General features: G+C 42.6%; 1 protein-coding gene across 2 annotated transcripts; it reads right to left on the minus strand.

The window, feature by feature from the left end:
- Window positions 1-65: 65 nt before the first annotated feature.
- On the minus strand, window positions 66-12,559 carry LOC147058420 (tyrosine-protein kinase JAK2-like). Of its 2 annotated transcripts, none has more exons than XM_085909190.1 (24): window positions 12,415-12,559; window positions 10,786-11,046; window positions 9,780-9,903; window positions 9,592-9,709; window positions 9,018-9,163; window positions 7,731-8,022; window positions 7,470-7,589; window positions 7,125-7,282; window positions 6,936-7,047; window positions 6,170-6,356; window positions 5,601-5,725; window positions 5,380-5,514; window positions 4,572-4,659; window positions 4,256-4,383; window positions 3,497-3,635; window positions 3,195-3,346; window positions 2,836-2,986; window positions 2,622-2,758; window positions 2,190-2,379; window positions 1,710-1,834; window positions 1,471-1,643; window positions 1,274-1,391; window positions 830-943; window positions 66-559 (listed from the first exon to the last, which is right to left on the minus strand). In XM_085909190.1, exons 2-24 carry the CDS (start codon window positions 11,030-11,032, stop codon window positions 458-460), a joined length of 3,381 nt encoding a protein of 1,126 aa, XP_085765316.1. In that variant the 5' UTR covers window positions 11,033-11,046; window positions 12,415-12,559; the 3' UTR covers window positions 66-457. The 2 variants fall into 2 exon arrangements, with proteins under 2 accessions (XP_085765316.1, XP_085765317.1); XM_085909191.1 differs by lacking the exon at window positions 12,415-12,559 and adding an exon at window positions 11,950-12,036.
- Between the last annotated feature and the right edge of the window lie 923 nt (window positions 12,560-13,482).

The raw sequence follows: 13,482 nt of genomic DNA on the forward strand, positions 1-13,482 counted from the left end.
TTTCACACTCGTGGCACGATGAACTCACTTATTCACTCAAATGACTTTTTGAAACAATACGGGGCTTTAACTTCCAGCTCAAGTATATTAGAATTAGAAAAAAAAAAAATCTGGACATATGTACACAAATATATACTGTCGGTGTATATACAAATAGAAAATAGTCTTTTTTCCAAGGGGGTGGGGGGGCATGATGGTGACGGCTAGCCCTGCTAGCGATTTTAGGTGGCTAACACACACATAAGGATCTCCATGTTGAGACGTGACAACAAAAAGTCTACCCACGTGTGTAATACATTCGAAAATCTTTCAACAAAAGCAAAATGTGGGTTGGACGTGTTTTTTTTTCCCCCCAACACACACTATACGGTAGGTGTCAAGTTGAAAAGAGAAGTCGCGGCACTTTGGGTGGTAAATGGGCTGGCCTGGGCTGGGCTAGGTGAGGTGAGGTGGGCGTTCAGTCTGAGTCCCTGAGCAGGTCGATGCGGAGAGTGAGCTCATTGAAAGAAGGGCGGAGCCCCGAGTCGTTGTCCCAGCACTCCTCCATGATCTCATAAATCTGCAATGACATGAAATTCGTTAACACTAACTTGTAAGATTTCTTTTGTGGTTACTTTTATGTTTTTATTAAATATTTAGTTCTTTTTGATCCCCTCAAATGAACCTAGGATGTGAGCAATCTGAGCTGACTTGGCTTTATTCTCCAGCCAGCCTTTTGTCAGGACAGAAAGCAAATGCAGTTTAGGGGAAGCCTTTATAGCAGATTCTGCGTTTTAGAAGCTGCGCTACCAGGATCAAGTTTTCAAGATGTCACAAATGAAAAACAGACCTCGGCGGGACAGTGGACGGGCTGCGGTAACCTGCTGCCCGACTTAAGCAGCTCCATCAGGTGGTAGACGATTAGCTGGCCCTGCTTGTCGTTGCCCATCATGGACATAAAGATCTGACCAGGAGTAAAGAAAAAAAAAAAAAGGTTCAAAACGGTGGACAAGTGACTGCTATGCTAACTGCTAAATCGATAGATTGTACAAGTGCACGTAATGTTTTTTTCGGATCACATCCACGTTCAATTTGTGTGTCCAGTAACAAGGGGGGGGGGGGGGGGGGGGGGGTTGGGGGGTGAACAGTTAAACAAATGTTGCAATTACATAAATATGTTATTTAGAGTAGATGAGGGAGAATTATTTACATGACATTATTTACAAATGATTAATAATTTAACATTTCTCCTTTGTCCTCCATTTTCTTTATTTGCAGTGTGAAGGTGGCTTACGGCCGGCGGGCTGCAGCTCTTCTCGCTGTGGGTGAAGAGCTCGTAAAGCACCACTCCGAAGCTCCACACGTCCGACGCCACGGAGAACCTGCTCTCCGTCAGCGACTCGGGGGCGTACCTGAAGAGGAGGGCGGGCGTCAGGACGTGTTTGTTGAAAGGGAAGTCCGTTGAGGAAGTGGGAATGAGGGATACCCTACCAAAAGATGGGGCTCGCTCCTGGCTCTTTGACCATGTAGTACTCTTTATCTTGAGGGAGAACTTTAGTCAGGCCGAAGTCGCCGATCTTCACCTGCTGGTCGCTTTCCACCAGGATGTTCCGCGTGGCCAAGTCGCGATGGATGTAGCGCTTGCTGGACAGGTATTCCATTCCCTGCACGAACACGACATTGGAGAGAAGCTCCCGAGCAGTGGAAAAGTGGCGGCTAGGTGTAGGAACCTTGCAGATCTGGGAAGTGTAGTGCATTAGTTTCTTGTGGTCGATCCTCTCCTTGTTCTTCATGAGGTAGTCTCGCAGGCTTCCGAAGGGAAGGTATTCCATGATGAGGCGCAGATTGCGTCGGCCTGACCGGGAAGAAAATTGACAAGTGAATTTGGGATTTTTAGATGTGACACTAAATCATAAGTTTGGGTCGTGGTGCGGGGAGGGTCAGCTGTTTGGTTTTCGGTGATTCGTTTTGTTTGTGGATTTTGATTGTGAGATTTAGTCACCAAATTCTGGTTGTGCTTTTTTTTCTAAATTGTGACCTTGGTGACCAAGTTTTGCACATAGATTTTTGGACATGGCTTTTAATCACGATTTTTGGTCATCACTCGTGAGTCTTGGTCAGGATGTTTTTGGTCGGTTGTGTATTTTTGGATGCGAGTTTTCTCGTACTTTTTGTGGTCCTAAGTTTGTGAGTTTTGCTTGAAAGCGTACCCGCGCTGTAGCAGACGCCCTTATACTTGACGATGTTGTCGTGCTGCAGAGACTTGAGGATGTCGATCTCGCGCTCAAAGTCGCGGATGTGCTCGGCTGTGCTGTGCTGCAGCTTCTTCACGGCCACCACTTCGCCCGTGTTGTCCTGCAGCGGGTCGTAGCGGCACATCTCCACGCTGCCGAAGTTGCCCTGAGATACATCGATAAACCGTCGTGTCAAGATAAAGAACAGCGGACAAACGGTCATGTGTTTTGGGACATTTGTTGTAGTCCTAAGAATTTTTTTTTCTTTTGTGTGATGAGTTGTTACAGTCATGTTCTTCGTCAAAATCTTTTGTCAATTTTTGACAAAGTAAAAAAAAAAAAAAAAGCCAAGCTTTTTGGAAACGTCACAACTCTGCATTTTCATTCGACACGGTTGAGCTCTGGTACCTTTCCTAGCTGTTGTAAGAATATGAGGTGTCTCTCTTCAAACTGGGCCGGCTCCCGGTTCTCGACGCCTCCCGTCGTCCAGCCGGAAGCTGTCGTCCGGTTGGGAAGGATGTCGCTGTCCACGATCAACTCGTAGTCTGTAGGACCCGAGGACAAATGAAGATCGTGCGTCATTCCTGAAAGTAATCAGAACATCTTGAGCGAGTCAACCAACCTGGTGTAAAAAGGCTGTTCAGGTCACGGATGATGGAGCGAAACATCGGCCGGTACGTCGGCTCGTAGTCGGTGCAGTTGCCGATCAGATTGGCCAGCTCGGTCCATTTGGGCGCAGGAAGTTGGTGGTGGTCCTCATAGAACAGGCATTTCTGAAGCGTTGAGGGAAAAGGAGGCTTAAAGGAACAATTTTGGTCATGATTTTTGGTAAGTGTCATAGTTCTTTGTCAGGATTCTTTAGTCACGTGCTCGGTACATGTACGTGGGTTACGGTTTTTGGACTTGGGGTGATACTGATGAGTGTTGGTCACGTCATTTTGGGTCACCCATTATGGTCCATGCAATTCCTTCAAGCTTCACCTTGGAGTCATCCAGCGCCACTAGTGGCCTCTCTCCGCCACTGCAAAGTTCCCAAAGAGTGACGCCGTAGCTCCACTTGTCAGCCGCCAGGCTCAGGTTGGCAGGGTCGTCAATGCACTCGGGGGGCACCCACGGGATCCTCTCGATCAAAACTGTACGCAAACAAAAGCACACGCAAATAAATACCTGGTCCGGTCTGGTCAAATAAATACATTTGGCCTAGTCAAATGAATTGAAATGCCCCCAAGAAAGTGCCCCACATGTTGGTCATGTCTGTATTTAAAAAAAAAAAAAAAACTCACCGTCTTTAGGTAGGACAGTGATGCTGATACCAGGGTCACTCAGCTTGATGAAGGGCGGGTTGCCGGCCCGGCGGTCTTCCTCTCGTATCAGCAGGACGTTTTTGGCGCACACGTTTCCGTGGACCAGGCGCTTCTCTTCCTGCGCATTGAGCAGAAAAATGTGATGAGCCGTTTGATAATATGCATCAGCGAGATTTGATCGTGTACCTGAGCTACATCGACAGACATTGACACTTCATTAGACTCACCAGTGCAATTGAATGATGTTTTGAAACATGTTTTTCGGTCATGCTTTTTGAACGATGTTTTGGTTGTGTTTTGTTTTTGGCTTTGTGTCATTAGTCATGGTTTTTAGTCATGCATTTGAATTAAAAATTTTTTAGTCATGACTTTAAGTCACGGTTTTTGTTCATGCTTTTGGATGTTTGTGTCAGTCCTGTTTTTGGTAATAACCGCTGGGTTATGTCTTGGTTCTGATGATTTTGTCGGGATTATTGCCATGATTTTTTGTTGTGTATTTTGTGTGCAGTAATTTATGCCTGTTAGTATGATTATTATCTGCAAATATGTGTTCAAATATTTGTGGCTTTTAAAACTACAATTATCTCTGCTAATCATTACCATGTTAAGCTGACTTTTACAAAATTGTAATGAAGTGACTTTGCAGAAGAATGGCTTTGCTGTTGTTTATTTGGCAGAATTTACAGACCGCATATTTTTTTTTTTCCACTTTGGACTCAAGCCTTAAAGTTTACATACCAGGAAATTCATGGCCCAGGCCAGCTGTTTGGCCACTTCCAGCTTCCACAAAATGTTCAGCGAGTTCTTCTTCTTCTTCAAGTAGGTGTCAAGGGAGCCAAACTTTACATACTCCTGTACCATGATGTCTGTAGAGAAACAATAGCAGCCACTCACTAAAACTGAACAAATGGCACTTTTACACTTCACACACAAACACAAAAAAAAGCCCCGTGCTCTACTATTAAATAACAAACACAATAATTTAGTTCAGATAAGAAATAATTTATTGTGGCTTACAAGTGAGCATGTGTGTGTGTGTGTGGTGGTGACTTACTCTCCTCGCCGCACACGCATACACCGTAATTAAGAACCAAATGCTTGTGGGAAAGCTGGCTCATCATGCTGGCTGCTTCAAAGAAAGACTGCCAGGAAAAGAAGGGGGAAAAAAAATAAAATAAAAAAAAACAGGGAGGGGGTGTCAGAACACGGGAGATGACCGTGACGATAAGAAAAAGGAACACAAGTGGAACTAATCCGCACTTCCTTTTGACATGAGAATAAATGACGGGGCTTACCCCCACCTCCAAAACAAGATCCATTACAGGGCAGAAATCCATTAAAACGCCTTGCGGAAACTGAGAATATTATTCAGTCAATAAAAAGGAATAGAAAAAAGTAGTTTCCTTTGTTTTCAATTGGCCAAATTGTGACCACGATTGAGCGGAAAGGTCCAATTTAATATAGAGTTTAATATTGATATATTTAAAGAGCAGCAGTGGAAAAGACAAAAAACACACAAATGTGCACGACCCCATCCACACTAAGTGACACCACTAGGTATCAGAGTTGTGTGTAAAATGTTATGGAGATAATCCATCTTCATTTGTATCGTGCTTTCACAACAGCTTCTGCTATTTTTAAAAGCCCTTTTTGTAGGGCTGCATGAGTAACCAATAGACAAAATATATATATATTTTTTAAGGGGTACATCAATTTATAGTCAAGTTTTGAATAATGTCACTGTCAAGTCTAATTGATTTAATATATCAATATTTGAATTATGTTCTTTTTATTGGTTATGGATAAAAAAAGTTTATTTTGGATTTTTTTTTTTTTTTTTTAGACGTATCGCCAACTCCTACCTCTGAGTAGTTCCTGTGGGCCTGGTCCAAGACTTTCATGACTACTTCAGTTTGGTGCACAAGTCCATAGTCTCCGAGCTCCTTGCGCACGCCTTTGAATATCTTGGTAAACGTCCCTCGGCCAAGGCTCTCCAGCTGAGGAATGTCAAACATAAAAAAACAAGTGTCATACGCATATAAATAAATAAATGGAAATATAGGAAGAAAAAAAACAAACATACAAACTCCAAATCTTCCTTCTTGATAGTGTGAAAGACCATCTGACTGACATGGGGTTGATGCAGTGACGGTGAGGGAGGCACGTCGGACGCTTTGTTTCTCCGGCACACCAGCAGACAGGATTTTTCTAATGAAATAAAAAAAAAAAAAAGTATTTTGGCCACCAAAAATATTTGAGAAGCACTACATCAGCCGTACACCCTTCTCTCGTATAGAAAATGAATTGTAGACAGTAACTGCTTTTCCTCCCTAATCTCTTGTTTGTAGCGTGTCGCATTTATGTTGCTACAGCGTTGAAAGGATGAGCGGCTACAAAAAGAGTATGAGTGTATGAAAGATTCTTCTTTCTAAAGAAAACACTGTTTTGATAGTTGAAGAGATTACTTTAGGCAAGGCAGGGTAAACTTTATTGATACAGCACATTTTATACACAAGGCAACTAATTCCATATGCAAAAAAAAAATACCAACAAAATTTAGTCGGTCTCGTGCAATAATTAAAGTTCAGAACCTAAAGAACGTGTTAAAGAAATAAGGCAAGTGGGTCCAGCACAGGGCACGGCACAACTTACCTTTAGGTTTAGGAGCGCAGCACTTGCTGAACTGGAAAATGAAGCTATCGGAGCGCACCGCTTCCTTTTGGTAGCAGTTTAGAAGATCTTTCAGGCTGCTGAAGTTCCTTTTGGTTCCGGTGAGGTTGAACTCGCCACCGGACGATCGGGTTATCTGGCAGTGTTTGTATTCCACTGAGTCATACACCTGGGAGGGGGCACAAACAAAAGGAACGTGTTTTAAATGTCAGGGAAGGGTAAAAGTATATCTTAAAAAAAAAAAGAAAAAAGTTTTGTTTGTTTGTTATTTGAAATAAGGGTCTACATAGCAAATTTTCACCTATTGCTTATGTTCACATTGTTTAGGTTTTTGTCGAGTCCATCATGAGCGAGAGGGCACGTACTCCTCGGACTCCTCGCCAACCAAACAATCATTCACGTTAAATGCCAGACAATGAAGAGAGAGTTATAAAAGAGCAAAAAAACCAAACAATAAAATATCTATTCATGTGACCAATCAACAACGGATTAGTGAAAATTGGAAGGAAGGAAGCCGATCAAAAGTATTAAAGAAAGCCAACAACCCGGACAAAATCCACAGAATCACATGGAGAACATTTTGGCGATAAGATCTGCATTTTTTGTTCTCTGTGGCACGAGTGAGAGAACGACTGCCTTTGCCAACAGCTGCTATTCGGAGTTCGGAATGCATGCTTAAAGCGTTCTGGACAGAAAACTAGTTAGCCAATTCGGAAATTGAGACACTTTGCTTTTGTTTTCTGCATACCTCAACAGGGAACGTCAGAAAGTACTTGTTGAAGTCCTTCGGGCTGCACCTTAAAATGTACAAGGCGCACTTGTTGGCCGATCTCTGAAGTCGGTTAATGGCAAACTCCATCCTACGAGGAGAGACACAGTCCCTTTGTCTGGGATCACAAATAGAATCAAATGCAAATCCTCCTTTCCGATCACTTACGAGACCGGGCCATGGCAGTGGCAGGCGATGGCCTCCACCAGCCTAGGGGGCGCCACTTCTTTGCAAAGGAAGTGATGTGCGTCCGCGGTGAGCCGATAGTGGCCATCGATCAGGGACACAAAGGAGAGCGCTTCAAACAGACTGAGGAACTCCAACTCCTGGAAAGCAAGAGAAAATAGAAAGTTTCAAATCAACAAAATAAACTTTCTGCATATTTTTTTTGGTCTGTTCTGTAAGTAATTCGGTTTCTAATTAGCAAAAAAAAACACAGAGCGAAGTTCTTTTTAGTGTCAATTCTAAATGAGGTGTCCCTGTTAGAAGATATCAAAATCAGCGGCATGTTACCAGGTTCTTGCCATCCTGCTTGTTGATGGTGACCAGGCGGCTCTCAGAGGCAGTTTCCTTGTTGGCCTGTTTGACGATAATATCAACAACTTCCGGAAAGTCGCATAGCGTCTGCAGCTCCTGTGGAGAGCAGAACAAAAACAAAAAAAACAAAAAAACAACACATGCAAGTTGAGAGGTGAAGAAGATACCCCCAGAATAGTGCTGGACAAATAATGTAAAACATCCATCAAGTGAATCTACCAGAGATGTGGCACCAACCTGGTCGGGATCTTTCAGCTTCTCCCGGCACCACTGGATGCCGGTGTCGGCGGCCACCAGTAAGACGAGCTGACCGCCGGATGCCTCGCGGACCTGGAAGGTCTCAGTGTAGAAGGCCTTCTCCAGCGACTCCATGCTGATGAGGTACTTCAGCTTGAGGTCCCGCGCGGTGGTGTGGAACTGGCTGAACTGCTGGACAAAGCGCTTGAAGCGGAAGCGGATGCGCTTGCGCGTCAGGAAACTGCAGTCCTCGATCTGGGCGCGCATGTCTTTGGGCAGGAACGACTTGTAGCTGTGTGCACAGAGAAAGATGGATGGAAACTACCATGGCTACACAAAATACATCTCCGTTCTTCGTTCGGGCCCACAGAGGGTTTACATGATCATCAAAGAACTGCTCATATTTGTTATGATATAATTTTGAGTTAGGCGAGTAGCAATACCCGCACTTGCGACTGCATACAGAAAAATCATGAAATAAGCATGGATTTTGTTATCTAAAAAAAACATTTTTCAGAAAAATGAGCACGTTTTGAACTTGTTTTATTGCCTAGTGGACAATAACATATAATGATCCAACGAATTGCAAACACAGGAAATGAGGAACTTTTGAAAAAAAAATATATATATATATATATATATATATATATATATATATATATATATATATATATATATATATATATATATATATATATATATATATATTATTAAATAATTGGTTAAACTGAATAATTGCATTATGAATGATGATGATTACAAAGAATAAAATTAACTGCATGTCTATGTCATTGTTTTATTAAAATTAAATAGTTTAAAAATACATTTTGATTTCCTCTGCAAATGACCTAAAAAGGAGCCAGTCCACGGTTGCCATGGTACCAACAAGTGCCGACCTTACAGCCAGGAGCTATTTTGAGATGCAATTATCACATAGGGTGATGAACTGATCTGCTGATAACAAACACGAAACCCACACTTTAAAGTTATTTAAAAAAACCAAGACAAAATCTACATATTGCATACATATGACTTGATTGTATTGTCTGTTATGCTGGACTAGGCCATTACAAAAGACAAAGTTAAAATGTAAAATAGTTTGTAGTATAAAAAAATGCAAATAATGGATAATAAACAGCTTATCTAGCTGGCTAAATTAATAAAATAAAAACGATCTAAAACTTGAAAATGAAAGCAACAAACTCGCTTGATAATGTGAATAGGGCTTACTGAACGAAGGTCGCAATATTTCAACACGTGACGTGAGAACGTGGACGAAGCGGCTACCTCGTAGTGCGGTAGACGTCCAGCGGCGACACCTCTTTCTCGTTGGCGGTCCGCGTCATGTCTAGCACGGCCATACCCAAGCACTCCTCCTGGGTCTCGTGAGAGCTGGAAAGCTTGACCAAGCCACTGATGAAATCGTTTCTCCACTAGAGGGATTGGCGGGGATGGAGAGACTGTCAGTATTGCCAGAAACAGAAATGACAAATATTTTCTACCCAATGGTGATCTCCTCCGGACGTTTCCTATTCATAAAAAAAAACAAAAACCCTTGGACGACAATGGAGACCAAACAAATAGTTGGATGGATTTTCTTCCAAGTAAGTATCTATGTTTCAGGGTCAGTAGGTCTGCAGACTGCAGGGGCATCTCCTGTGTTTGAGCTAGCAAAGATTTTCAATATTTTTGGGTTCTGGCTGGGCCATTGCAAAACCTTCTGCGCTGAATAAAGCAACTTTTGTTTGTAGATTTGTGAACTGCTCCAAATTGTCACACGTTGTCCCCATGCACTGAAAAACTAAGCCCGCAACAATTCACATTGGCAAAAGCACACATCCTGTAGAAGCAACACACTCACCTGATAAAAGAGGTATGACATCACACAATCATCCAGAATGGGACTTTCCGATCCCTTTGCAACGCCGTATCGATAAGCCCGGGACGCCCCACCGCTGTACCAGCCAGGGTAGTAGTACCTGGCACCGACACGCGATGTGACTTGACGCGTTTGCAACGTCAGCCTGTAAAATGATCACCCAACGCTACCTTATTCGAAAAAATACATCTTCCGAGGCCGACTCGTCCAGATGGAAAATGTGGCTGGGGCAGAACCACAAGCGGTCTCGCTCCCTGAAGAGGCCAAAGAGGCTGAAGTAGAGAGGCGCTACGCCTGCGGGCACACAAACGAAAGCAAATGCGCATCGTGAATCGGTGGCTTACAAACAAACAAACAAACAAACAAACAAACAAACACGTACCCAGTAGGGCTGGATGATTTTTGAAAACAAAATAACAGTATTCTTTTTTTTTTATCTTGAAATCATGATGAACAAACTCGATTATTCATTGATATCCAAACTTCAACTCAAAGGAACAACCAGAAAATACTTAAAAGCACGTTAAATAAAATCACATTAAATAATAGCAAGAATATGTATATAAAAAAAATACCTGCTGTTAAAAGACGGGACATAAAAATCCAGTTTGGCTTAAATCAAGGACACTGCCGTCCATTGAGTGGTCAGCAAATCATCTTTTTGGATTTTATCACTGCGGGCAGTTGATTTGAGGACTGAACGGCTCACTTTTGTGAGCAAAAGACACAGCATTGCATCGGAGGGCTACGTGTAATAAAAGCTGTTTTTGGTGCCAACACAAGTAAGCGCAAGGCCAATAAATTTGCCCTTGAATGTCAACAGTGTTTGTTCTATCATCAGACGCTCAAGATTCGATTACGGCAACATGCTGGTGAGATCGAGCTGCACTAAATAACGAACGCCATCTTTTAATCTTTCATTTAAGTGATCCCGTGGGTACAAAAGTGATTGATCAAACACGGGACTAGAGTGGAAGATGAAGGCTTGTGATCTTCAATGTTTTTTGAAGCAATTTGTCCCCCAAGCTCGCCCTTTGCTATTTTTACATTTTATAATTTGAATTAGATTGTTGAAGTAAAAAAAAAATAAAAAAAAAAGAATTGGAAATTTGTAAAAGATGTACTAATTTGCTCCTTAAAAAAGAAAAAAAAAGGAAATGTAGAAAAAATACTCACTGCATGCTTTGGCAGCATCGATGCACAGCTCCTCGGCCACGTAATCGCCGGCCGGGTAGCTCAGGAATTTGCAGTCGGACTCTCCCCGGATGCTGTGATAGAAGCGAAGCCTCAGAACAGCGGGGGCAGCGGCCTCGGTGCCGCCGGCCGGGTTCGTGTCCGGACACTGCCGATGGGCGCTTCCGTTCCGGTGCTGCACTGTGGGGCACGTGTCTGGCGTCGCGTCCATGGCTTGCTGAGAGACCATCGGCAATGTGCCACCTGCAATAAAAAAAAAAAGGTAATCAAAATTGAAATTAAATTGAAAGCGGCAGACTTCCCTGAGTCTTTGCAGGAATGTCTTCTTGAGATTGTTTTGTTTGTCTACGTGAGGCACTGAGTGCTGAATTTGAACAAATAAATTAAATAAAAAAACACCAAGGCTATTTAAGTGACTAAATTTGATATATTTCCATTACTAATGCTTGAGTCCTACACTTTTAATAAAAGCCTTCTCTTTAACTCAGCTCAGTGACTTTTGGCAGTGACTTTTTTTTTCCCCCACTGCAAGATAAATTTATGCTGTCAGAGTTTATGAAAATGTGAGCATTCACAGAACGTTACTGTCGGCAGTTTGAAGGAAGAGCCCTGCTTTAAGCAATTAACGCAATCTTTTACTCACAGGAAATCAATTTTGTCGACTTCAGCAAAAATAACCCCAAAAAAAACCCAAACAACACTTCGATTGCAATGTTCCAGCCCTCCCAAACCAGTTCACATAACCATACTTTGAGAAAGTGCTTAATAATACCTTCGAAATATCCATCCATGTATTTTCTAGATTATTTCTCTTCATTAGGGTGCAGCCACGGTAATCTTTGAGGGGGGAAATTTTTTTAATTTATTCAAGGCAGGATCGTTGATGCAAGCGATGTGATTAATTTGCTCCGATTGAAACAACATAATATGATGTTTGCAAATTTGGTTATATTTTGAGAATAAATAAATTCCTATCAACTATGTTACAATTATTTAAAGTGCACATTAGTTTTTGGGGCCACTCTATGTGTCATGTGTATGGATGTATATTAGGGCTTTCGAAGTTAAAGCATAAACTTTCTTCGAAGCGTGATTCATTTGACACATTTATTTATTTCCTATAAGCAATTTTACTTTCACTTTTACTTGATTGACGCTTGTTGGTTTCACTGGGCGTCTATTACACGAGCATTGCGGGACGGCCGGGTTTCTCTCCCCGCGTATAGCGGGGGTCCACTGCATGGATATTTGGGATATGGCGGGTTAGCGAGATTCGAACCCCGAACCCGAGAACTGTGAAGCAGGAGTACAAAACACTTATCACCCTGTTGCCGAGTTTCATAACACTGTTTTCAAAACCTAAGTTCAAGTGTGTAACTAGTAACAAATGAAATGCCGGGGGGGGGGGACAAATAAGCTTAAACAGGTAACCTTCGCATTAAGCAAACACGCACGTACACGTCTCCTCCCACCGCAATGGTTGGATGATACGTGACGTCACAGCGAAATAACCTTTTTATCCGGGGTGACAAGTTTAACAGCTTATATGGCTAATATGGTGTTTAAATAGTCGAGCTGCAAGTGATTTGTGACGGGAGGTCAAACACTTACTTCGCGAGATGAGCAGCCAGCGGTGCAGCTAGCCAGCTAGCTCAGTGCTAGCTCCCTCGTAGGCCACCAGCAGTCCGAACGACTTTGACAGCTCACGCTTGTCTTTACAAATTTGACTTGAAATGGATAAGTCAGCCAAACAGCCCCCCCCCCCCCCCTCTTACTCCATTCCCCCTCCCGCGTTGCTTCTAAACTGGCCGCTTTCGGGACTCCAAACACGGCCAGTTCCCCATTTCTCCCCCACTCCCCCCACCCGATGAGCAACTTTATCCCTTTGGTCTTATCTCGTCAACATAACTTTAAAACTAACACAAGTTTCCGTGGCCTAAATAGAATAAAGAGTCCCCCGATTCACCCATTATATTGCAGCTACGACTGTGTGAGTGGAGTCACGGTGTTCCATTGAGCTAAATCGGGAAAACTTATCCACTTGTTGCGCTGCAGTGCTAAGCGTGGACGAGCTAGCTGGAAAGCGGCACTGGACCCAAGTCAACAAGCGACCTCTCCCACCGCTCCGCGCGGTGCGTTCAGGGACAGCGGAAATCCCCCAATCACCCAATCACAGTAACTTTACTTTAAAATAAAAATTAAAATAAACAAACATTTCATTTTTTTACATGTGGATATTATGGTTTTAGTAGTTTACTTTAGCTCTTATACCTTTTTAGGACGCGGGATGGTACAAGTGCAAGAACAAAAATACAAAAAGCAGAAGAGAAAATGAATGGGTGGGCAGACAGATGAATAGAGAAGTTGGACTTTGTGTTGTTATTGTCAACTCACCTAACTGAGTTTTAACCATCAAAGTCTACTAATTATTGAGGACTTGTGCATCCATCCTCTCATCAATAAATAATGTGATGTTAATACGCATTTTAATAACGAATTTGGCTCTTTGTCAAAGCATCCGAACCTCTAGTTGGCGGTGTTGGCGTGAGATGTTCTTGTTTCTCACAGGATGTTGTAGATACAACGGAAGTTAAGTGAAAATGTTATTTCATAACAATACACATTCACAATAAAAGTAATAATGTTTATTAATGACCAGTCAAATAAAGGATGTTAAAT

This window comes from Syngnathus leptorhynchus, chromosome 4, assembly GCF_054491065.1.
Source record: "Syngnathus leptorhynchus isolate UIUO chromosome 4, UIUO_Slep, whole genome shotgun sequence".
NCBI lineage: Eukaryota > Metazoa > Chordata > Actinopteri > Syngnathiformes > Syngnathidae > Syngnathus > Syngnathus leptorhynchus.